At 34.1% G+C, this 24,814-nt stretch overlaps 1 protein-coding gene across 14 annotated transcripts in view; it reads left to right on the top strand.

Moving 5' to 3' along the window:
* Positions 1–24,814, top strand: part of RALGAPA1 (Ral GTPase activating protein catalytic subunit alpha 1) — a 224,591-nt gene that overhangs the window by 90,227 nt on the left and 109,550 nt on the right. For 11 of the 14 annotated variants that reach the window (XM_045585379.1, XM_036451922.2, XM_036452055.2 and 8 more), the window contains 8 exons: positions 3,798–5,336; positions 7,118–7,242; positions 10,301–10,517; positions 11,589–11,765; positions 17,238–17,390; positions 21,525–21,718; positions 21,970–22,068; positions 24,001–24,156. In XM_045585379.1, the coding sequence (XP_045441335.1) occupies positions 3,798–5,336; positions 7,118–7,242; positions 10,301–10,517; positions 11,589–11,765; positions 17,238–17,390; positions 21,525–21,718; positions 21,970–22,068; positions 24,001–24,156 (2,660 nt within the window). The remainder of the gene's footprint in view (positions 1–3,797; positions 5,337–7,117; positions 7,243–10,300; positions 10,518–11,588; positions 11,766–17,237; positions 17,391–21,524; positions 21,719–21,969; positions 22,069–24,000; positions 24,157–24,814) is intronic. The other 3 variants (XM_036452032.2, XM_036452021.2, XM_036452003.2) reach the window with 1 other exon arrangement.

Raw genomic sequence — 24,814 nt, 5'->3', positions numbered from 1 at the left:
CAAGAGTATAAGGACATGCACTAAGATTTTTCTTCTAATCCCAACTTTCCACTTTCTGTGTAACCTAAAGCAGATCACTTAAATTGTTTTTTTCATGTATAAAATGGGGATAACAACACCTACTTCACAGAGTTGTTATGATGATTAAATGAGTTCATATATATAAGATTCTTAGAACAATGGGTAGAGTGTAGGAAAGACTATATTTGGTTTAGCTATTATTTTACCTTTTCTCCTTAAAGTTTAGTTATTCAGTAAACACTTAATTTTGTGGACTTCAATTTCACAGACTTCAGATTTAATGGACAAAACTTACAGTCCATATGTCATTTGTGAAAATTAACACCTTGTTAATCTTAAAATGCTTTAACCAAGATTTGCTTATAATTAAATCAACAAGGTTATTGTTTTTTTTTTGTTCACTGTTATTTTTAACAAATTACAGTGACGAGGCCATATGTTGGAAATAACACTAGTAATTTCGCCAACGTAAATATTATGTATCTACAACTATTTATATTTAAATACAAGAGTCACTGCTTGTAAACAGTGTTTGGAGAATTATTAACTTGTGATCACAGCAAATCACACCCAGTAATTGGTTCTATTGGCACGTGGCATGACTTTCAGTAGCAGCTTTATCGCATACTGGCTTATGTTCCGACATGCACTAAACCACACCCCAGCTGTGTGCATTTGTTTACTCATGGTGTCTGGTTGAATGCACACATTAATTAGACCTATTCAGTAAGAATTTAAAATTGCTGTAATACATCTAGAACAGTTTTCTGTGAAATTAAACTTTCATACATAATTTTAATTACACAAGCATGTCTACATAAGTAAAAAAGTTACACTCTCTAATTTGTCAAATTCTTAACATATGCATTCTGAAAACCTCCTTTTATATAATGGATTTCCAGCTTTAGCAGACAACCCTCTTCTGAATTAGCTCATTATACCAAGGTTTTACTGTATTTCTTTCAATTTAAGGCTTATTAGAGTCAATTATGCAAGTGCTGACATTGGCTTTCTGTTAGCAATTATTTTCTTTTCGTTTATGCCACATGTGTCAAACACAAGGCCCGCGGGCCAAATCCGTCCCTCCAAGCCTTGCAATGTGGCCCGCACCGCGCTGTCATCACTGCACTCCACTGCGTTTCCATCACAAGGACAGTTTATGACTGTTCAGTAAACCATTCGGCCCGCGATTTAGGCTGGATTTTAGATTTTGGCCCCTTCTCTGATTGAGTTCGACACCCCTAGTTTATGCAATTAGTATTGTCATATGCTAATGTAAGATCTATATTTAAACCTTAAAACTTTCATAAAGTTTATTGTTTAAATTCTTTAACACTGTATTATGGATAAAAAATATATTTTTAAAAATCTCTTAAACTTGCATAAAAGTTTTAGATATTCATATGTGGTTACAAAAGTTTAGGAAACAACTTAGGCTAAAATAAATGGTTAAATTTTCTAATATGCAATGGGGAAACTGGGTTTGGGAAGAAATTTCTAAAAACAACTTTATAGTAATCTTTACTGGCTTTAGAATGAGATATCAATAAAAGAAACTAAAAATTAAAACTACTTTTTGATGTTCATTTATTTGATAGTATAAAATTAAATTTTAGTAAGGCTTGTGATCTTGATTTTAAATTTGGAGCTGATAAAATTTCAACTACATAATTCTTAAGAATTTTTATAGAAAAATTATATAGTGCCATAAACTTCGCTGATTCCTATAAGAATATTTTGTGGAAAAGATATTTTGTGCAAAATAAAAGAATATTTGTGCACGTTGAACAAATTCTGTCCTATGTACAGAGATTCTTATGATCAATTGTGAGAGAGGTAACAACTCAAAATATTGACTTTCATCAAGATGCACAAATATGCATTAGTTATCTGCTGCAATAATAAGTATATATACATAAATATGAAAATTCTTAGATGTTTTACTTCTCATTTAGAAGAATTTCTAAGGGGTCTGGGGAGAGGGTCATGAGAAGAAAGCCAGCATCATTTTAGTAGTATATTCTCAACTTAATAAAGGAAGTTTAACTTTGTAAAATTTGACCTATGAAGAGAGTATAAATGTATATTTTCAGGAATATAGTGGAATCTTGGCATAATACAAATTTCTCTTGACCTGAATTTAGTTTAAGGTGGCTCCTTTTGGAACTCATACAAAGAGGATGATATGAATGAAATAATAGGAAGATTAGTCTCCTTTCATCCATAGTATGAATCCTGAAAATGTTTTGAATGCTATCCCCATTTTTAAAATGAGAAAACTGATCTCAGTGTCTAAAGTAAGAAAGCCTAAATTCTAGACAGCACCATCAATAAATTATTATGTGACCTTGGACAAGGTCTGTCTTACTCTGCATCTAAATTTTCATTTTGATTGTTCAATTATAATCCTGTTGCTTATTACCTTTGTGTTAAAAACCTAAACAGTAACAATATCTGACTTTTAAAAAATATATATATTTTATTGATTTTTTACAAAGAGGAAGGGAGAGAGATAGAGAGCTAGAAACGTCGATGAGATAGAGACATCGACCAGCTGCCTCTTGCACACCCCCTACTGGAGATGTGCCCGCAACCGAGGTACATGCCCTTGACTGGAATCGAACCTGGGACCTTTCACTCCGCAGAGCGATGCTCTACCACTGAGACAAACCAGTTTTGGCAATATCTGACTTTTTGACTGTCCTTTTTTTCATTATATTTTGCTGGCTTCTGAAAAAATACTTTAGTTATTTCTAGGTAATATAAAGGCCATGATAAATTAAAAAATGTATTTTACTTTTAATATTTCTAATTTATATATATATCTGTACAGTTAAATAGTGTTCCATTTTGTTATTTCTGATTTCATAAATATTTTTGAGCCTTTACTATATACTTAGCATTTCAGGCAACAAAAAACAATGTAATAACACTATGCCTGCTTCTCAAACTATGATTATAAATTTGAGAAAGTGGCCTCACTTCTTTAAGCCTCGATTTCCTCAGTGAGAGAATTAAAGTAGACAGTTTTTAAGGTTTGATGGTTGTTTAATGGAAAGGGCTGTGAAGGCAGAAAGGTTTCTTCCTAGGAATAAATGGTATCTTAGTCAGAAATTTAAAAATACAATTAGGTTTTTTAAAACAGTATATTGATTTTATTTGATAGGGTTGAATAGATGTTAATGCTATAATAAAATTACACAAAATACTTCATAGAACAGATAGTTTCCTGACAAAGAGGAGTTTTGGAGGAGGGTGGAGATTTTCATTTGTAATACATGATCAAACAGATAGGCACGATTTGAAGAAAAGATGATGACTCCTGCCTGGTAAGGAAGGAAAGGGGGATTTATGAGACCCTATTAGACTTTACAGTGGTATAGTTAGACCAGCTTTCTATGGTAAGATCTAGTTTTTCTGCTTGGAACTTAAATAAGTAGGAAAAACTAAACAGCAGTTTGAATTGCTTGATTTATTGGCACAGCTCTATCTTTAACTGCACTTCCAAATGTTTCATCACCTTACTGTCTCTTTTTATGCATGTTAACATTTTAAAATGTATTCTGGTAGTTTTCTAATTCATTGACACTGCTATATTGGCTTGTGCCCATCATTATTTAAAAACATATCTGTACTTTTAATAGATTTTCTTTCATTGAGCTTACAAAAAGTCTCAGAATTTTTTATTTTTAAGCATATGACTAGGGTATGGTCGAAAGTAATACTTATTTTCATATTCATATCATTCTATTCTATGTAATATTTCTTTTTTACAGATATTGATGATACTCAAATACTTCCCCGCCCAACTAGAGTCAGACATTTTTCACAAAGTGAAGACACTGGGAATGAAGTTTTTGGTGCTTTGAATGAGGAACAGCCATTGCCTCGAAGTAGCAGCACTTCTGACATCTTGGAACCATTCACTGTTGAACGAGCCAAAGGTGCAGTTCCTGTCATTGACAGTTCGTCCCGTCATGCGCCAAGCTTGCAGAGTTCCACAGAGGCTTCTTCAATAACTAGATCCACTGAAAGCCACATCACTGATACTCATAGTAGAGAGTCTTCTCTGGAAGTTGGTGATAGCATATATGACCATCTTTGTCACTTAATAGATCCAGTAGAACTCGCAGATTCAGCTTTCGAACAAATCCAGTACATTGACCTTGAAGGAGATGATGATCTTCTTTCCTCCCTGAAAGAATATTTTAAGGAAAAGCAGGAAAATCACAGTAAAAATGAGTTAGGTAAAGATGCAGCTTCTCAGGAAGTGATTATTGCAGTAAATAGGGATGAAAGGTCATCCTTAGATAAATTAGAATACTTAGATCAAGAAAATAAATTAGAAAATACCTCTTTTGTTGGGACTACTGTAAATATACAGTTTCAAAAAGAACAAAACTCATCTGTCTTCATGAATAATACTTCATCTAACCAATTAGATAGTGTTATGAGAACAAGGACTTCTGAAAAATCTAAGCAACTAAGCAGTGAACAACAGTCACCGGAACCTAGTTCAGGTAGCCCTTGTGATAAAGAAAAGAGGAAATATCTATATCGACAAGCAGCCACAGAATTAGATGCTTGTGTAGATATAACACTAGTTGAAAAGGTTATGGATATGCAAATTAATGAAAAAAAAACTGTCCCTCATGTTATGCATGCCAAGAAAACCACACTAAAAGCACCTGTTAACCGTAGAATGCCTCATGTTACAAACACTAGCAAGCTTTCTCCAACCAAAAGGAGCTTGTCTGAAACAGTTACTCATAGAGCCAAAATCATGAAAATTGCTACTAAAAAACGAACTAGTGTTCATGTTACTTTTAGACCTTCTACTGAGTCAGTTCAGTTTTATAATCCCATGGAAAACAAAGAGGCCCCGTGGAAGACGAGACTGCGGAAGCTCAGTGGCTTCAGCAGTAGTAGCAATAGCAACACCAGTAACGCCCCCCATACCATCTCAAATAGTGTTTCTGAGCTAGTAAAACCTGGTGTGTACAGACCTCTAGGTACAATTGGAACAACATCAGTAAGTAGTAAAACAATCAAGGAGTCTGCAGAGATTCCCACCATATTACAAAAGGAAGGAATTGCAAGTAACCAGTTAGGTAGTCGTAGTACTCTCAGATCATCAAGTCATGAGACAGGACTATCGCAGGGCTCCCTGGGTGGCGTTTATAAAACTGTTGTACATGCTCTTTCAAAGCCGAAGGCAAATGTTTCCCCACAGAGGCAGAACAGAATGCCACCAGAGGCTCCACTGAGGGATCTGTACAGTCATGTAATGGGCTATTTTGGAAGGAAAGCTGCAGGTGAGCACTAACAATGTGCAGAGCGCAAAAGGAGAAAAGACAGCACCAGTTTGGCTTAATGCAACTGAAGCAAGCTATAAGCAATCAAAAAGCTTTGGGATGGTCACTGCTTTCTCTCTGTTTGGTTATGCATGCGCCTTTTCCCAGCTATATTTTCCCCAGCTATATTTTTCCCAGCATAAAATGTTTATTTAAATGACTAATTTCCCTTATAAGGCATTTAGTTAAACCTCTTTGCTGCTGAACAAGATAAGAAAAAAGGAAGATACAGAAAAGTTTTAATGACCTTTCAAAAGTTATCTAAATATTTTTTTTCTGAGTGTTTACTACGTGAGCCTTGAAATTAAGTTTTCTGAGGAGCTGGAATACTTTCACCTCTATAGTTTATATTTAGAAGGGCACTAGCTATATCATTGAGTTCATTTATTTTTACTGATGTTTTTTTCTTGGTAGAATGTTACTTGGACATCATGTAACATAATGGAAATCAAGGTCCTACAATCAGCACCAACATTTTTAGTTAATGTAATTGAAGAGGAAATTAATTTCTTAAATCTGAAAGTGTATATAAGTATTTTTTATTTAAGTGATTTCCAAACAAACTATAGGCTATTAAGTTTTGCATTCATTTGTATAGAATGCAAGTTATGCCCTTGAGACACTTATTGTTACTTATTCTTTTCTGAGATTTTTAGATCTGCATAAAGGTTTCATGATAACCGGTCATGATTTAAACATGGAACCTCTATGGAAAAATTACAAAAAGCAAGATTATGATAACTATTTTGTCTTGATTCACATTTAAAATAACTTTATAGATATAGAAAATTCACTTTCAGCAGTAAGGTAGGTTTTGATTTTATTTGTTTAACATGGTTTTGTTAGCATGATTAACAATGAATGCAACTTGCATTGAGCCATTAATGCCACTTGAGGGCAGTATTTGACAGCTTAGCAAAGCCTGGCCATTAATATAAAGATAATGGTATTTCACAATTAGTTCCCGATCAGTGTATTTCCTTAACCTGAAATGCTTTGTAGTTAATTAGGAATATAACAAGTGCTGATTTTCTTTTAATTGAAGAGAAATCAACATTTTAATGGCATAATAGTGAAATAAATATCTTATTTTCTGTAAATTAAATTCCCAAGTTTAACACTTTCTTGGTAATGTTAATCAGAATTTAGGTCTTAAAAAAATCAAGATAACAAAACAAAACAAAAAAAATCAAGAAAACTGTTTTGGGCTTTTTACAGAAAAATATTTGTGAAAATCTCTTATTAAAGCAATAAAATTAGATTTTGCAGTGAATAGAAACAAAACGTCAAAATTATAGAATTTTTATTTATTATCTAAATTGAAATGCATTTATGTCCCACTGAGATTTTCATAGATTCAAGGGATATATTTCTTGCAAATACTCTTTCGGAAAAAAGGGAATTATAAATTAAGACTACATAGAAGCACAGAGGTGGAAAGAAAGATAAATATACCAGTTTCTTTATAATCAATATTAACCTAACTCCAACTAGTGCTTATCTATAAGCTTTCTTGCTATTTAAGGTTATACTGAAGATTGACTAACATCTGCTTAGTTAAAGTAAATATCAATTTACTAATTCTTAAAATTAAATCTAAAGGGAGAGAAATTATTTATAAATGCATGTTTGGCAAATAATTGATATGGCATAGGTAATTTGTTTTGAGTTGGTCTTGTTTCACATTTAGAAAATGCGGTTAAGTATTTCCTCACTATATATAGTTATTTATTTATTTTCAGTCAATAAAGAGGATATGAGCCCAAAACTGCCTCCTCTTAATAGTGATATTGGCAGCAGCAATGCTAATGTTCCTGATCTGATGGATGAGTTTATAGCAGAACGACTTAGAAGTGGTAATGCCTCAGTAAGTATTATTTTATTTATCTGGTTTTAGAGAGGAGGGTAGAGAAACTAAAAGATGTATAACTATGTTCATCCTAGCTAATAAAAGAGTAATATGCAAATTGACCATACATCCACTACACCCTCCAGCCATGCCCACCAGCCAATCAGGAGCAAATATGCAAATAGACCCAACCAAGATGACTACCGTCACAGAGAGCAGGAAGGAGGCTTGGGTTTCCCCAGCAATAGAGGAAGCCAAGCTTTCTGCCTGCCTTGCTGGCCTAGGCCTCCACTCAATGGTACAAAGTTTCAATTATAGAACATAAATAAATTCCAACAGAAATGGCAGTTAGGGGCAAACAGGCTGGCAGGGGAGTAGTTAGGGGGTGATCAGGCTGGCAGGCAGAAGTAGCTAGGGGCAATCGGGAAGGCAGGCAGGCGAGCAGTTGGGAGCCAGCAGTCTTGGTTCGTGAGAGGGATATCTGACTGCCCTTTTAGGCCTGATTGGTGATTGGTCCTAAACAGGCAGCTGAACATCCCTCTAGGGCTCCCAGATTAGAGAGGTGCAGGCTGGGCTGAGGGACATCCGTCCTTGTGCATGAATTTTATGCTCTGGGCCTCTAGTCCATGTTTATTATGTGGAAATTTTTCTTCAAACAGCCTTCCCCCAAAATTTAACCCTTTCTAATTAACAATTTAAAATTATATTTTCATACTTTTCATTCAAAGACAAAACAAGCAGGCATATAATTTTGACCAGAGTAAAACATTAGAATACCTGTTTGCTCAGTTACTTAGGTATAAATTACTGCCTTCTTAGTCCTCCCTCTATTTGCTCATCGGTTACACTGATTACTATTGCCAGCCTTTAGCAGAAAAGATAACAAACTCCAGTGTTATGGCCAAACTCCCTTAACATTGATAGCATAAATTTCTCAGTCATTACATATAACTTTGAAATAGATTTAAAAGTTGTCTTTGTTTTGAGTACTAGAATTATGGTAAAATAAAAATAGAAGCAATTTTATCCCTAATAATTATTAATTGTTAAGGAAAGATAAATATATGTGGAATTGCCTTTTAGAATGGTCATAGTTCATCTCTGGCTAGTTTGGCTCAGTGAATAGAGTGCTGGCCCGTGGACTGAAGGGTCCCAGGTTTGGTTTTGGTCTAGGGCACCTACCTTAGTTGCAGGCTTGATCCCTGGCCCCTCGGTTTAGTCGATGTGTCTCTCTCACATCAATGTTTCTCTCTCTCTCTTCTACTTTCTCTAAAAATCAATGGAAAAAAATATCCTTCGGGGAAGATTAACAACAACAACAAAAAGAATGGTCATATTCCATTTGAGTTTCACCTTGTCTTATTTATTTATTTATTTATTTAATCACCATTTATACCCCCTATACCAGTGGTTCTCAACCTTCCTAATGCCGAGACCCTTTAATACAGTTCCTCATGTTGTGGTGACCCCCAACCATAAAATTACTTTTGTTGCTACTTCATAACTGTAATTTTGCTACTGTTATGAATTGTAATGTAAATATCTGTGTTTTCTGATGGTGTTAGGTGATCCTGCTAGCAGTTCTCAACCTGTGGGCTGAGACCCACAGGTTGAGAACAGCTGCGGTAGAGCCTAAGACCATCAGAAAACATAGGTATTTACATTACAGTTCATTAACAGTAGCAAAATTACAGTTATGAAGTAGCAACAAAAGTAATTTTATGGTTGGGGGTCCCCACAACATAAGGAACACGGCATTAGGTTAAGAACTGAAAACCCTTTTTACGGAGATGGCTCCAAAAGCGAAGAAGGAAGCCCCTGCTCCTCCCAAAGCCGAAGCCAAAGCAAAGGCTTTGAAGGCAAAGAAAGCAGTGTTGAAAGGCGTCCACAGCCACACAAAAAAGAAGATTCACATCACACATCTTTCGATGGCCAAAGACACTAAGGCTCCGGAGGCAGCCTAAATGTCCTCAGAAGAGCGCACCCAGGAGAAACAAGCTTGACCACTCTGCCATCGTCAAGTCCCCCTGACTACCGAGTCAGCCATGAAGAAGATAGAAGACAATAATGCACTTATGTTCATTGTGGATGTCAAGGCCAACAAGCACCAGTTCAGTCTGTGAAGAAGCTCTATACACGTGTCAAACACAAGGCCCTCGGGCCAAATCCGTCCCGCCAGGCCTTGCAATGTGGCCCGCACCGCGCTGTCATCACTGCACTCCGCTGCGTTTCCATCACAATGACAGTTTATGACTGTTCAGTAAACCATTCGGCCCGCGATTTAGGCTGGATTTTAGATTTTGGCCCCTTCTCTGATTGAGTTCGACACCCCTACTTATGACATTGATGTGGCCAAGGTCAACACCCTGATCAGGCCTGATGGCGAGAAGAAGGCTTATGTTCGACTGGCTCCTGACTATGATGCTTTGGATGTTGCCAACAAAATTGGAATCATCTAAACTGAGACCAGCTGCCTAATTCTAAATATAAAAATTTTACACTGTAAAAAAACACACACAAAAACAAAAGAAAGGTTAAGAGCCACTGCCGTATACCCTCTTTCACCAACTCAAGTTGTCTTTAATGAAAGTCTGCAGGACCATTACATTTCCCACCCTTTTTTTTTTTTTTTTTTTTAGTGGGGAAAAAAGGATAGAATCATTATAGAATAATATCTTTATTGCATCATTATAAAATGACATCTTTGTAGAGTGGCTTTCTTTCCTCCTTTCACTGTCTCTTCTTATTGCTGCTGCTTTTTCCATTTGAATATTTTTCTCTTTCTACTCTTCTAACTTACATTTACTTTATGGATCCTTTTTGAGGTTTAAGAGTTTTAGGCCCAGAACCAACTGATATTTAGGTTTTTGCTTTAGGCACACTAACAATAGTTCAGGTTCCAGCTCCCAGCTCTATACAGTTAATGAAGATTGTACCGTTAGTGTGTTCTCCCCTCCTGCATCAGGCCCTAAATCTCAACACTTATTGTGATAATTGACTCAGAAATGAAAGATTTTAGATGTTAATAAGAATTTTAGGTCTTTTAAAAAATGATAAATGTTTCTTGAATTTTTAGACTCTAACAAGAAGAGGAAGTAGTCCAGGCAGCCTCGAAATTCCCAAAGACCTCCCTGATATTCTAAACAAGCAGAACCAAATGCGCCCTATTGATGACCCAGGTGTACCCTCAGAATGGACTTCTCCTGCCAGTGCAGGGAGCAGTGATCTTATCAGCTCAGATAGTCATTCGGATTCTTTCAGTGCTTTCCAATATGATGGACGAAAATTTGACAGCAAGTATCTTTTTCTATTTGAGCATTATTTTTTTGTTTATTGTTTTCTGTTCAAGATTGACTCATTAATCACATGACCATCACTTTTTCCCACATATTTTGATTTCATTTTTCAGTGAAATTCCAAAGAAAGTTTTAGGGAATAATTTTCAAGTTAGGGCCACTTTATTTTGTCAAACTAAAGACATTAAAAAAAAAATACTGTCCTTTTATAAAATGAATGATTTAAAGACAAAAATGTAGGGAAAAATTAGTATGGATTTGATATTAGAATAATATCAAAATAAAAGGACAGATAGTCATGATTGAGTTGTCACTACTTTGTATACTCATATTTGGGAACCTAATTGTGTTCAGTGCTTCATTATGTTCAGTACAGCTGTGTTTATTGCTACACTACTCAGAATGTTTCTTGAATAATTGCTTCATGTTAAAATGACAACAGTGATGTTATGTGGTATTATAACTTCTTTGCTGTATAGCTTCTTTGCTGTAATTCTGTATTACACTTGGCAGTCAGTGAAGGACACCAAAATTTTAAAAAAGAAAGTCAAAACCTTGGGAACCAGATTTGTGAAGAGCTGGGAGATACATTGGAAATTATATGTTTGCCATCCTTATGGATATATACTGCTCTTATCTCAGACTGGAAATATGATTTAAAAGAAAAATGATTTTTATTATATATATATATGTATATATATATATATATATATATGTTACTTTATACACACACACACACACACACTAAAGATTATAAAGTACTTTAAGAGCAGTAAGTGTATTACTAGCTATCAGAAATATGGATAACAATAGTGATGATATATGTCTGGCTGTTTTTATTTTATCATTCTTATTTGTTAATAATTAGGTATGAGAACTTTTAAAAATTGTTTCTTATTGTAAACTTCCAAGCATTAGCATTATGTACACTTGTGTGAGTGGTATATAAATAAAATAGATTTAAGGAGAAGGTTAATATTTAATTATTTTGCTGAAGTAGCTGTCTCTTGTAGATATTTTTGTTTTGTGATTGGGACTTCTATGTACTACCATTTCTTTTTCCTATAGATTTTGGCTTTGGAGCTGATACTGGGATTGCATCGTCTGCTGATGTGGATTCAGGTTCTGGTCATCATCAGAGTACTGAAGAGCAAGAAGTGGCTAGTCTAACCACGCTTCACATAGATTCTGAAACAAGCAGTCTTAATCAACAAGCTTTCTCTGCTGAAGTTGCAACGGTTACTGGTAAAGTTACTCCAGGGAATGTATTTCTTAAATGCATTTTTTAAATCCACCGAAGAGCCTGTTTAGAATTTAATTTTGATAGATTTTAATTATTACTTATAAGTAGTTAAGTTTTATTATTATTATTTTGTTAATCCTCACCGAGGATATTTTTCCATTGATTTTTTTTTTTTTTTTTTTTTTTTTTTTTTTTTTAAGGGAGAGTAGAAGAGAGGGGGAAAGACAGAAACATCGATGTGAAAGAAACACATCGATTGGTTGCCTTGTGTACCAGTTCCAACCAGGACTGGGGCTGGGGAGGAACCTGCAATCAAGGTTCGTGCCCTTGACCAGAATTGAGCCCAGGACCCTTTGGTTCACAGGCCAACACTATCCACTGAGCCAGACCTGCTAGGGCTACGTATTATATTTTCATTCACCTTTATGTAATAATAGATAAAAAAAATTAAGATTTTTTTTTTTACCTAAAAATCTACGTGCATAACTTCGGTGGACTCTGAACTCCTAGTATTGTATATGAAATTTTGTGTATGTTGGCATCAGAGCATTTCTTGCAGAAATTTTAAAATAGATTACAAACAAACAAAAGTTAAGAATTACCACACTCTACCTTTTTCATTGTCTTTCAGAATCAGCCTAAATTTTTATAAATTTCTTTGGCAAGTATTATAAAAAATGTAAAGTGTACTAAGGCTATTAAACCTACTTTTCAATATACTAATATTCTATGTTTATACAGTAAATTATCACCAACTTTTCATGTTATGTATTCATTCGTTGAATATTCAGTGGAATAGTACTCAAGAAAGAAGAATTAAATGTTAATATAGGAAAACTATAACTCACAAAAACATGCTAAATGAGAGAAAGTAAAATACAAAAGTGTACAAACCATACTTTATTATTTCATCTATAGGAAATTCTAGAAAAGATAAACTGTAGTGAAAAAGCAGATCAGTGATTATTTGGGTTAGGGAAGGGGATCAACTGGAAATAGGCATAAGAAAGCTTTAGCCAAAACTGGTTTGGCTCAGTGGTAGAGCGTCCGTCTGTGGACTGAAAGGTCCCAGGTTCGATTCCGGTCAAGGGCATGTACCTTGGTTGTGGGCACATCCTCAGTAGGGGGTGTGCAAGAGGCAGCTGGTTGATGTATCTCTCTCATAGATGTTTCTAGCTCTCTATCCCTCTCCCTTCCTCTCTGTAAAAAAATCAATAAAATATATTTATAAAAAAAAAAGAAAGCTTTAAATGGTGATGATCTGTTATATATTCTTATTATGTTGTTGAATACAGGACTATATAATTTTATATAATTATACATTTAAAATGTGTGAATAAAAATGTAAGGTGTTAGATTTTACTGTAACACACATTTTAATATTAGCAGAACTAAACTTTTAGACAGTGTAGAGAGATTATTGAACCTTGAAAATATTGGAATTTTAAAGTAGAAATGATAAAATGCCTGAAAAGTTTGCTTAGTAGTTTAGAGATCTATCTGATAACCATCTTAGCCTGTGACTCAGAATCCCATCATATGTATCTCCAGAATCTGGAGACCAGTTATTTTTTTGAAGGTAAGAAGACTTTCTAAACATCTTGCTCTGAGTGAACTAGAGATGTTTATTATATAAGCCATATTCTAATTTTATTTAAGCTATTTATCAAACTATTGTGTCTTCAAAAGGTTATAATATGTAAAAGAAATATGACCCCACTTTTTTTTTTTACTTGTTTTTAGTTATCAAAAATAAAGTTTCACGCAAAGTTCTGAAAGTAAAACTTGATATGTATAGAGAACTTATTTTATGCCTTTGCCTCATAATGACTTTCAGTTAATTCAATTTCTAAGAATTTTTTTTTTAATTTAAAAAATATATTTTACTGATTTTTTTTTATAGAGAGGAAGGGAGAGAAAGAGTTAGAAACATTGATGTGAGAGAAACATTGATCAACTGCCTCCTGCACACCTCCCACTGAGGATGTGCCCACAACCAAGGTACATGCCCTTGACCAGAATCAAACCCAGGACCCTTCAGTCCACAGGGCGACACTCTATCCACTGAGCCAAACCAGTTTTGGCAATTTCTAAGAATTTTTAATATTCATGTAGTAACATGTTTGCTATACAAACTTAGTGACTGTTTCTAGGACTCTACTAGGAAGTTTTATTAGTTATTCTAATCTTAACTAGTGGCCCGATGCATGAACAAAGATTCGTGCAAGAATGGGCCTTGTTCCCCTGGCTGCCTGCGCCGGCTTTCCTCTGGCCTGGAGCCGCCCTTCTGCCTGCCCTCCCTCCCCACAGGCTCAGAGTGGTTGGGGTGCTGTGGAATTAACCCACCATCTTTGTTGGGTTAATTTGCATACTCACTCCTGACTGGCTGGTGGGCGTGTTACTCATTTATTAAGTAAATAGGGCCATTAATAATGGTGCCAGGGATGTTTTTCTAAAAAACTAACACAGTTCTTGAATTAATTTGTTTAGAAGACCTAAAATTCATCCAAGAATGAAACGTTATATACTCAATATATAAAGAATTCAACACAGTATTTTCTGAAGGTGAAATTTGCATGAGTTATCACACTATTAACTTTAAGATTAACTGTAGTCTATCAAAGAATGTAGTAGTCCTGAAATACCCTTCTGTTTTCCTATAACTTTTTTGAACTGCATAATAAATCTCATAGATAATAAAAACTAAATAGTTTGTTTTGTGGGCATGACTATATTTATACCTATATCTTTATTTTTTACCAATTCATATTTTAGCCCTGGCCAGATGGCTTGGTTGATTGAACCAGGTTCAATTTCCAATCAGAGCACATACCTAGGTTGTGGGTTCAATCCCCAATCTGGGTGGCTATAGGAGGCAACTGTTCGATGTTTCTCTCTCACAACCAAGTTTCCTTCTTTCTCTCACTCTCTCTCTGAAAATAAATTAAAAAATATCTTTGGGCAAGGATTAAAAAATAATAAGAATTAAATAATATTTAATGTCATATCTTGGATATACTGTACATATTTATAACAAAGCAAAAAAAAATCTTTTTTGCTTTTGACTATGAAGCTAATGATTGTTTTTGTCACATATTTAAATTTTTTGATAAATATTAAGGAGACTTTTTTCATTGTGCCGTCAGCAGTTTGTGTTTGTATTAAGGTGTAGTATCCTTAAGTTTCTGTAGCTGACCTTTAACATGATTTTGTATCATATTAATTTACACCAAATTCCAAATGAAGGATAGGAAACCTACCACATACTATGTGTCATAATTGAACCTAGATTAAGTCATATGATTATCATTAAATAAGGCATTCATACCTCCATATGTACTTTTTAAGGCACTTACTGTGTTATATTTAAAAATTATATAAATAATACGAAATTACATATTTGTGGAGATAAAATAATACACATTTTATTTATATACTTTATGTACTTAATATGTGTGCTTTTTGCTTTATTGAATGGAAAGAGGTAATAGTCGGAGAATTTTGTGATTATTGAGTACAGAATATTGATATTTCTCTACTAGAAAGCTTTTTTTAATTGATTTTTTGAAAGAGAGAAAAAAAACCCCATTTTGTTGTTCTACTTTGTAATGCATGTAGTATTTGATTGCTGACCAGGGAAGAATCAGCAACCTTGGTGTTATCAGGATGACTCTCTAACCAACTGAGTTACCAGGCTAGGGCCTCTGCTCGAAAGAAGCTTAAAAATAAAATGAAAATACCTAATATTTTAACTACTTGCTTGGTACTAGCAGTATTTCACTACAACCACCACCAGTTCTTAAATACAATATTAATTTTTGTTATATATAATTTAAAATAAGAATGAAAAAAATAAAAAGAATGTCTGTGTCCCAGACATTATAGTATATAACATAGATAATACTATAGTATATAACATAGGTAAATCCCTGTTCTTACAGAGTATATGTGCTACTGAAGAATATTTAAAACTAAACAGGCAGTTTCAAGTCATTGTGATAAGTGATATAACGGGAAATACAAGGAGTTACAGCAGAGAATCCTTATTCACACTGGTTAGGTTAGATCAGGATTAGGCTTCTTAGAAAGTGTGTTTAAGCTGAGACTTGAAAAATAAATAGAAGTCAACCAGACCTAAAAGAAGAGGGTTAGGGCTTCATGTAAAGGAAAACATGTGAAAAAGGCCAGAGGTATGATACATTCTGATAAATACCAGTTTACTTCCTGTGGCTAGAACTTAAAAGTACTAGAGCAGCAATTTTCAACCAGTATGCCGCAAGAATTTTTAAATCATGCAATAGCTGACTATGTAGTCAAGGGCCCTGACTTCCTCTTTTTCCTTAGATTGTCAAAAAAAGAAAAAATAATAATATATATATATATATAGATATAGATATAGATATAGATATAGATATAGATATATAGATATATAGATATATAGATATATAGATATAGATATGACAATAGCCAACACAACAACAGCTGTTCGGTATGAATGAATCAAAATTACACCTTTTTTTTGTCAGATCAGCAAAAAATATTTTTTGGTGTGCCATAAAATTTTAGTAATCAGCTTATGTGATGTAAAAGGTTGAAAATCACTGTATTAGAGAGTAGAATGGTAAGTTGCAGAAAGATTGGAAAACCACACTAAAAAGTTTGTGCTTGTGCTGAGTCCACTAAAGAGCCATAGAAGGATCTTAAATTAGGGAGTGACATTAGTTTTTAGGATTTTTTATTTTTGGGTTGTTTTGTGTGTTTTGTTTTTCCTTGTGGAGAATGGATTAGGAAGAAGGGGTAGGGGTCAGAGGGAGACAAAAGACTAGGACCACCAAGGACCACTCTGATTCAGGCTAGCAACCATAGTGGTATATAGAGCCCAATGGGCAAGTTCTTCTTTAATTGCCCCAAGAGCCTGACCAGCAGCTCAGTGGTTGAGCATCCACCTATGAATCAAGAAGGCAGGGTTCAGTTCCCGGTCAGGGCACATACCTGGGTTGCAGGCTCATCCCCAGTAGGGGACATGCAGGAGGCAGCCATTCATGATTCTCTCCCATCATTGGTTTTTCTCTCCTTTTCCCTTCCTCTCTGAAATCAATAAAAATATATGAAAAAAATAATAAAATAAATCTAATTGCCCAAGATTAAAGTAAATGAAATTGAATAGCAGTGGGTACCAGAGTCTCTATAGCTGGACCAGGTTTGGGAGTAGAGATTCTCGCCTTCACTGATGGCTTCTATTAGCTGGTATGTCCAATTCTGATTCCATATTAGTTCCCTGGTAAACATAAGATGAGACCATTAGATACAAAGTCTTGTATAATATTATGATTTTATCTCTTTGGCTAATGTATAACCTTGTTTTATCTTTTGATATTTTAAATTTCTGTTTTTTGGGGGCTTTAAGCGTTACATCTTAAATAGAGGGTATTGAGTATCTTTTTTATGCTAATTTTATGAAATTATATCTGCAGGTTCAGAAAGTGCTTCTCCAGTTCATTCAGCTCTGGGATCCAGGTCACAAACACCTTCCCCTTCTACATTGAATATAGAACATCTGGAACAGAAAGATCTGCAGCTTGACGAGAAACTTCACCACTCTGTTCTTCAGACGCCAGATGACCTAGGCAATATTTGGAAATTAGATATTTCCATTTCTCCTTTCAGAGCATTAGTGTTAAGAGATCTTAAAATAAGGCATCTTAAACTTGATTATATATTATATACATATTTATTATGTATTATTCTATCATTGGGGTTTTCTAAGTCTTAGAAATTTGTTACTATTTTTTCTTACTCTTAAAGAATAATTTTATACTGATTTTTGTTATTTTATAGTTGATTACAGTTCTAGCATTAGTGATTACATTAATTTTGTGTGTTATATTATCACTGATACAGTGCCATTCATTTTCTAAAGCAGGAAATACATAATTTGGCTTCATTATTATTAATGTTGGATTTGAAGAACTTGCTGACTCGCAGGAGAAAGTAGAATTATCAGGCTTTCAGTGAAACAATTGGTCAAATCAATACTTTTTCATTGAACTTGATTCTTAAAGTATATCAATTAAATTTAATTAAGAAGTAGGCCATCCAAACAAAGCATATTTGAAAGTAAGCGTTAAAAAGTAAGTAGGAAACTTTAGAAACTATAAATTTAAAAACAGAAGTTATTTTTGCTAAGTCCTACATGATGTAATAAGCATCAGGATAAGAAGTCATTTTTGCAAATATACTAAAAACTTTAGTCAAGGACATAGTTGTTGAGATATTTACAGTAAATAATACAGAATGCCAGTTTCATTGATAATGCAGCAGATTTGTTCTCTGACCAAAGGAAGATATTTTAAGCCATATAACTTTTGGTCCCCTTTCTTTTTTTTTTTTTTTTTTTTTTTAAGGTACACTTAATCTCTTAGCATGCAATTTTGGAATTACATTGCCCTATTTCTGGTTGTGGGTTGTTTCTGACCTTTCCTTTCCTCCTTTGACCTACAATTTTTTGTATTTACTTTTCTTTCTGGCATTTGAAATAAGTTTTAAACTTTTAGAAAATTGCAAGACTTGTAAAATGAATATCCATAAATCCTTTAAATTCACCAGTTAATATTTGCCACTTTATCCCTTTGTGTATACACATGTAGGCACCCAAAAAATCCCATCATCCCTTTTTTTAAATTCTATTTTAAAAAATATATATTTTATTGATTTTTTTTTTTTTTTTTTTTTTTTTTAGAGAGGAAGGAAAAGGGATAGAGAGTTAGAAACTTTGATGAGAGAGAAACAGCTGCCTCCTGCACACCTCCTACTGGGGATGTGCTCATAACCAAGGTACTTGCCCTTGATCGGAATCGAACCTGGGACCCTTGAGTCTGCAGGCTGACGCTCTATCCACTGAGCCAAACCAGTTAGGGCTAAATTCTATTTTTTTTTAGTCATTTAACAGTGAATTACAAATATTAGACTCTACACCTCAACACTGCAGTGAGAATGTCCTAAGAATAAGTACACATTAGTTTCCTGCATGATCACAATATAATGGCCACATTCAAGGTATTTAATGTTGATATGTCACTGCAGTTTTAGTTCATAGTTAAATGCCCTCAGTTGCCCCAATAATGTCCTTTATAGCAACCTTAGACTGTCATTAGCCCAAACTAGGATTTAAAGAATCACACATTGTGCCCTGGCCAGATGACTCAGTTGGTTGGAGCGTCATCCTGTACACCAAAGGATTGTGGGTTTGATCCTCAGTCGGGGCATATGGGATGTGCCCCAACTGAGGATTGATGTTTCTCTGTCACATCAGTGTTTTTCTCTATCTCTTCTCTCTCTCAAATAAATTTTTAGAAATATCCTCGAGTGAGGATTAAAAAATAAAAGGAATCACACATTGTTGCTTGCTTTGTAATCATTTAAAATTTTGTTTAGTTTGAGAGGGATAAATTAGAGACAAAGTTGACATCACTATATTATGAAGAGTCTGTAGAGAGGGTAGATGTTAACAGAGATAGTACTATGTGTACCGGTTAATGCAGATTTTTTCAATAGATGGAGTTACACATATGTTGATATATATGCAATTTGATATGCTATCAATATTTTAGCAAGCTTCAAAACTTCATATGTCTAATTTGCTGAAGGTGTTAACATAGATACTTTTACACTTAAAAATGTCGAATTTCCTGCCAAAAAAAAAGCATTTGTGGGAAGGTATAATTCATTATTTTGAAGAAAAGTGCTGCTGAATACTTCAGGAAGCTTATGGTGAACAAGCTGGTTTAAATGCTTTAAAGGTGATGATTTCAATGTGAAAGGCAAAGAAATTCCAGGTCAACCAAAAAAGTTTGAAGACCAACACTTACAAGCATTATTGAATGAAGATGCGTGTCAAACTCAAAAACAACTTGCAGAAAGATTAAAGATTGCTCAGCAAAAAATTTCCGATTGTTTACAAGCAATGGGAAAGATTTTAAAGGTAGTAAAATGAGTGCCACATCAACTGAACGAAAGAAATGGAAAACCGAAAAGTCATCAGTAAAATGTTGCTTCAACAACAGGAAAGAAAAGTCTTTTTTTGCATTGAACTGTGACTGGATGAGAAGTGGATTTATTTTGAGAACCACAAATGCTCAAAATCATGGGTTGATCCAGGTCAACCATCAGCATCTACTACAAGGCCAAATTGCTTTGGAAAGAAGATAATGCTTTGCGTTTGGTGGGATTAGGAAGGTGTGATGAATTATGAGCTTCTAAAACCAGGTGAAATTGTTAATACTGATCGCTACCGACAACAATCAATTTGAACCACACTTTGATCGTGAAACGACCAGAATGTGCCAGACACCGCAATGTAATTTTGCTTCATGATGTTGCTCCATCACACACTTTAAAACCATGTAAAGACATATTAAAAGATCTTGCCTGGGAAGTATTAATCTACCCGCCTTATTCACCAGACCTTGCTCCTTCAGATTACCATTTGTTCTGATCGATGGCACATGCACTTTCTGAGCAGCACTTCAAAACGCACGAAGAAGTGGAAAATTGGGTCTCTGAATGGCTTGCCTCAAAACAAGGAAAGTTCTATTGGGACTGTATCCACAAATTATCTGAAAGATGGGGAAATGTGAAGATGGACATTACTTTGAATAAAGCACTTTTGACGTTTCTCTGAAATTATCCTGTTTTCTTTTATTACAAAACCCGCTGTTATTAACCAGTACACGTAGTAAACATTGCATGCTTTTTTCAGTCTTAGTGAGTTTATACCAGAGCCACTTTTCATTATTGTGAAAGGCAACTCAGTAGCTTTTTAATAATACAATCAGTTATTGTATGCCTTTTAAGCAAAGGAAAAAAGGTAAACATTAAGAGTAAAGGATGCATATATAATAACAAACATAAATTATTAAGATTTTTATCAAGCAGGAAAATTTTTTTACTGACAAATGATTTTCCCTTTTTTACTGTATACCTTGAATAGAAAGAGTTTTTTAATGTATCATACATCTGAAACCTATATAATTTATTAACCAATGTCACCCTAATAACTTTGATAAAAATTTTTTTTAAAGAGTAATATTTCCTTTTAAAGCTGGAGGAGACATATAATGATATTCAGCTATACCATCTATTTAACAAATGAAGCATAGCCTTAAGGAGGTTATTAAATAACTTATACATCACATAATTTGTGATAGGACTAGGATCCAAGGTAATATTTTTTACATATAATCCTGCCAATGTAATTAATGGAAATGTTAGATTATGTTTAAATTTTAGTAAAAATATGTATTTTTCAATGTCATTGTGATATCCTTTTAATGGTAGGTCTGACATAATTGTGAAATGTATTTCTTTGGAAGTTTTAACTAAAAAAACTGGCTTATAAAGACTTCCTATAGGATCTGACTGTAGCCTGAGATTTTATATTAATTTGATGATATAATCTGAAGTAGTTATTAGGTAGAGTATGTAGTTGTAAATATGATCTTTATATCAAACATAAATTTCTTTATCTGGTATCTTCTTCATTTCCTCCTTAGGTAAATCTAGATAGAAGCACTATGGGATAAGTAATAAGGAATTATGAACTGGTAATATTTTTACCTTATCAAGAAAAAAATAACACTAATGAATATTAACTTTTATTTACTTTTATAGATATTTAAGATAGTTAATTCATCTCTTTTGTGTTTTTATGATCAATTATCCAGAAAAAATTACTAATACTTGTGTATTATTTTTTTCTATAGAAATCAGTGAATTTCCATCTGAATGTTGTAGTGTGATGGCAGGGGGTACTCTTACAGGATGGCATGCTGATGTTGCTACTGTAATGTGGCGAAGAATGCTAGGCATTTTGGGAGATGTCAATGCTATTATGGATCCTGAAATACATGCTCAAGTCTTCGATTACCTCTGTGAACTTTGGCAGAATTTAGCTAAGGTAAAAAAGAAAAGATATAATAGAAGGAAACTAAAGTAGTGAGAGGCAGAAGCCTTAAATAACATAGCTACACTATCCTCCCCCCCACACCTCCTTGTTATATACAGGTGCTTACCATGATGAAGTCACTTAACCATGATTAAATATGTAGTTTGTGGTAGATACTGGACTTGATCTCAGTTTAAGGAAAAACAAATTAGAAAAAAAGAATACTTTACATAGGTTTATTGCATTTTATTTGAAAATTACAGATTAGAGATAACCTCGGCATTTCGACTGATAACCTGACCTCCCCTTCTCCACCAATTTTGATACCTCCATTGAGAATTCTTACACCTTGGCTTTTCAAGGTAAGCTTAATACATAAAATTTAAACATTTCATTTAGCATATAAGTATGTATCAGTCTTAAACATATGATAGATGTTTGATTTATTGTATTGCTTTTAGCACAATTAGTTTTTAGTCATTAGGGGTTATATAGCAAAGAGAGTGAGCATAGCAAAATTATTGTATAGCAAGCATGTCAAACTCAACGGCTAACATGGGCCAAATAAACAGGGTTAAGTTTATGTGGGTTTCAAAAAAAAACAAAAGCCTCAATTTTCATAGAAACGTAGGTTAATTTCAATAGAGACATGCTGAATACAAAAAGCTGAAATAAATGAATAATTATTAACAAAATAATAGAACATTTTAATAAAATTAATATTTTTTCTTGAACATTAAGTTACCAGTCATTCAATAACTGCACTAATTAATAACACAAATAAACCTACTTTTCTGGTTCTTCAAAAGCAAAATATTTCCTGCTGTGCACACCAAACGAGTTAGTACAAGAATAATAGCTTGGCAGTCAGCTGCTAAAATATTTGCTGCTAGCATTGGTGAAGAGAAATGATGTGCCTGCACCATAAGGTGCATAAAGGAAATGAATAAAACACACTTATAATAATTAGTCATTAGTGAACTTTATAGTTTGTTATTAATAATTATGTATAATATTGTAAAAATTAAGTTACAACATTTTTATTGAAATATATCTTACATATCATTATATTGGCGGGGCCACAAAAATATTCATTGTTGGCCGCATGTGGCCAGCAGCACGTGTGCGAGTTTGATATGCTTGTACAGGATGCATCATTTTTATAGGAAAGTATGTTTTTACTGGAGGCCCAGTGCAAGAAATTCATGTACTGGTAGGGTCCCTAGTCACTTTTATTGGTATGGGTTATATTTAATGAAATAATTAACCTTAAATTTGTGTCACAGTATATATGTACTTTAAAGATGTGATTCTTTTAAGTATCATTTGATATGCTTGATACATTTTTCTAAGTGAAACTGGTAATTCACAGTTTTGTATCATTTGATAATGGTTTAGGTAATTCTGATATATAGTTCAGTAAAGAAATTGGGACAACATAGAAATGAATGAAAATAAATATATTGCTTTATAGGGGGCAGGGGCTGTTGGGGAGAATTCCGAGGGGGAGAAAGGATACTTATGTAATACTTTAAACAAAGAATTTAAATTTTTAAGAAAATAGCATCTGTGGAGTTAAGGAGTATATAAAAACTACTTTCTGCTCAATTTTGCTATGAATTAAAGACTTTTCTTTTAAAAAGTCTATTTAAAAGCAAAACAAAAATGAATAATAAAGCATTTGATGTTACAGGCACAGAAAACTTAATAACAATACTATGTAAGATATATAAATAACACTTTGTTATATAAATAAAATATGTGCTTTGAAAAAAATCTGAAAGCCTGAAAGACCGTTATGAGTAGTTGACCAAACAACCAGTTGTTATGATGCACACTGACCACCAGGGGACAGACGCTCAGTGCAGGAGCTGCCCCCTGGTGACCAGTGCACTCCCACAGCCAACCTCCCACAGTTCTTTCCCTAGGTCTGCCAACCTCCCGTGGTCTCTCCGCCCTGCCAGTCAGGTGGTCAGTGTTTTCCCACATCCAACCTTCCACAGCCCAGATCAGCCAACTTCCCATGGTCCTTCTCCTCGGCCAGCTGGCCCCGAGAAGGCCCCAGTTGCCGGCCAGGCCAAGGGACCCTACCTGTGCACAAATTCATGCACCAGGCCTCTATTTATATTTACATTTATATCTATATTCATATTTATATATTAGAGGCTTGGTGCATGAATTTGTGCACGGGTGGTGTCCCTCATATATATATCTTGCTATATTTAAGTGTTTAAGTATTTAATAAACAGTATTTGTTTTTGAGTAGTAATAAAGCCAATATTTTTATATTGTAGGCAACCATGTTGACTGATAAATATAAGCAAGGTAAATTACATGCTTATAAACTTATTTGCAATACAATGAAAAGAAGACAAGATGTTTCTCCAAATAGAGATTTTCTGACACATTTCTATAATATAATGCATTGTGGATTACTTCATATTGATCAGGTAAATATATGCACTTTCTAGCAAGTTGCTTTATATGTTTATGTTTGATTCTCAATTCTCTTTAACTCTTTGTTTTTGAAATGTAGGTGGAAAAACAAGCTATAATATTTTAACAAGGGGTTGACCTGATTATGAAATGCATTGTTCCTCTAATGTTATACCAAATACCCTGTTTCCCCGAAAATAAGACAGTGTCTTATATTAATTTTTGCTCCCAAAGATGCGCTAGGTCTTATTTTCAGGGGATGTCTTATTTTTCCATGAAGAAAATACGGTACACATTTATTGTTAAATGAAAATAAAGGAAATTTATTACCTGTATATGGTACGGTAGTACGGTAGTTGTCAACCAAACCAGACAAACTGTGAATCCTACAGTATCAAGAATTTACTCATTTATTCAATGACAATCAACTCATCATCTTCTGGAACATCATCATAACAATCCAATTCCTGAATTTCCTGGTGAATTTCTTGTGACTCCATTTCTTTCAGAATCAGTGGACCAAATCTCTCATGTTTAGCAATAGCACTGTCTTTAAATGAGTATTTCTTGTCAAGGTAGCCTGCTCGCAGTGCATTTACAATGCAACTGTCAGTGATTTTCTCCCATGAATTCTTCACCCAAGTCACAACTTCTTGCAGTTTAGGTTTCACA

This window comes from Pipistrellus kuhlii, unplaced genomic scaffold (genome assembly GCF_014108245.1).
Source record: "Pipistrellus kuhlii isolate mPipKuh1 unplaced genomic scaffold, mPipKuh1.p scaffold_m20_p_1, whole genome shotgun sequence".
In the NCBI taxonomy this organism is placed as follows: Eukaryota; Metazoa; Chordata; class Mammalia; order Chiroptera; family Vespertilionidae; genus Pipistrellus; species Pipistrellus kuhlii.
This window is presented reverse-complemented; position numbering and strand designations above follow the sequence as displayed.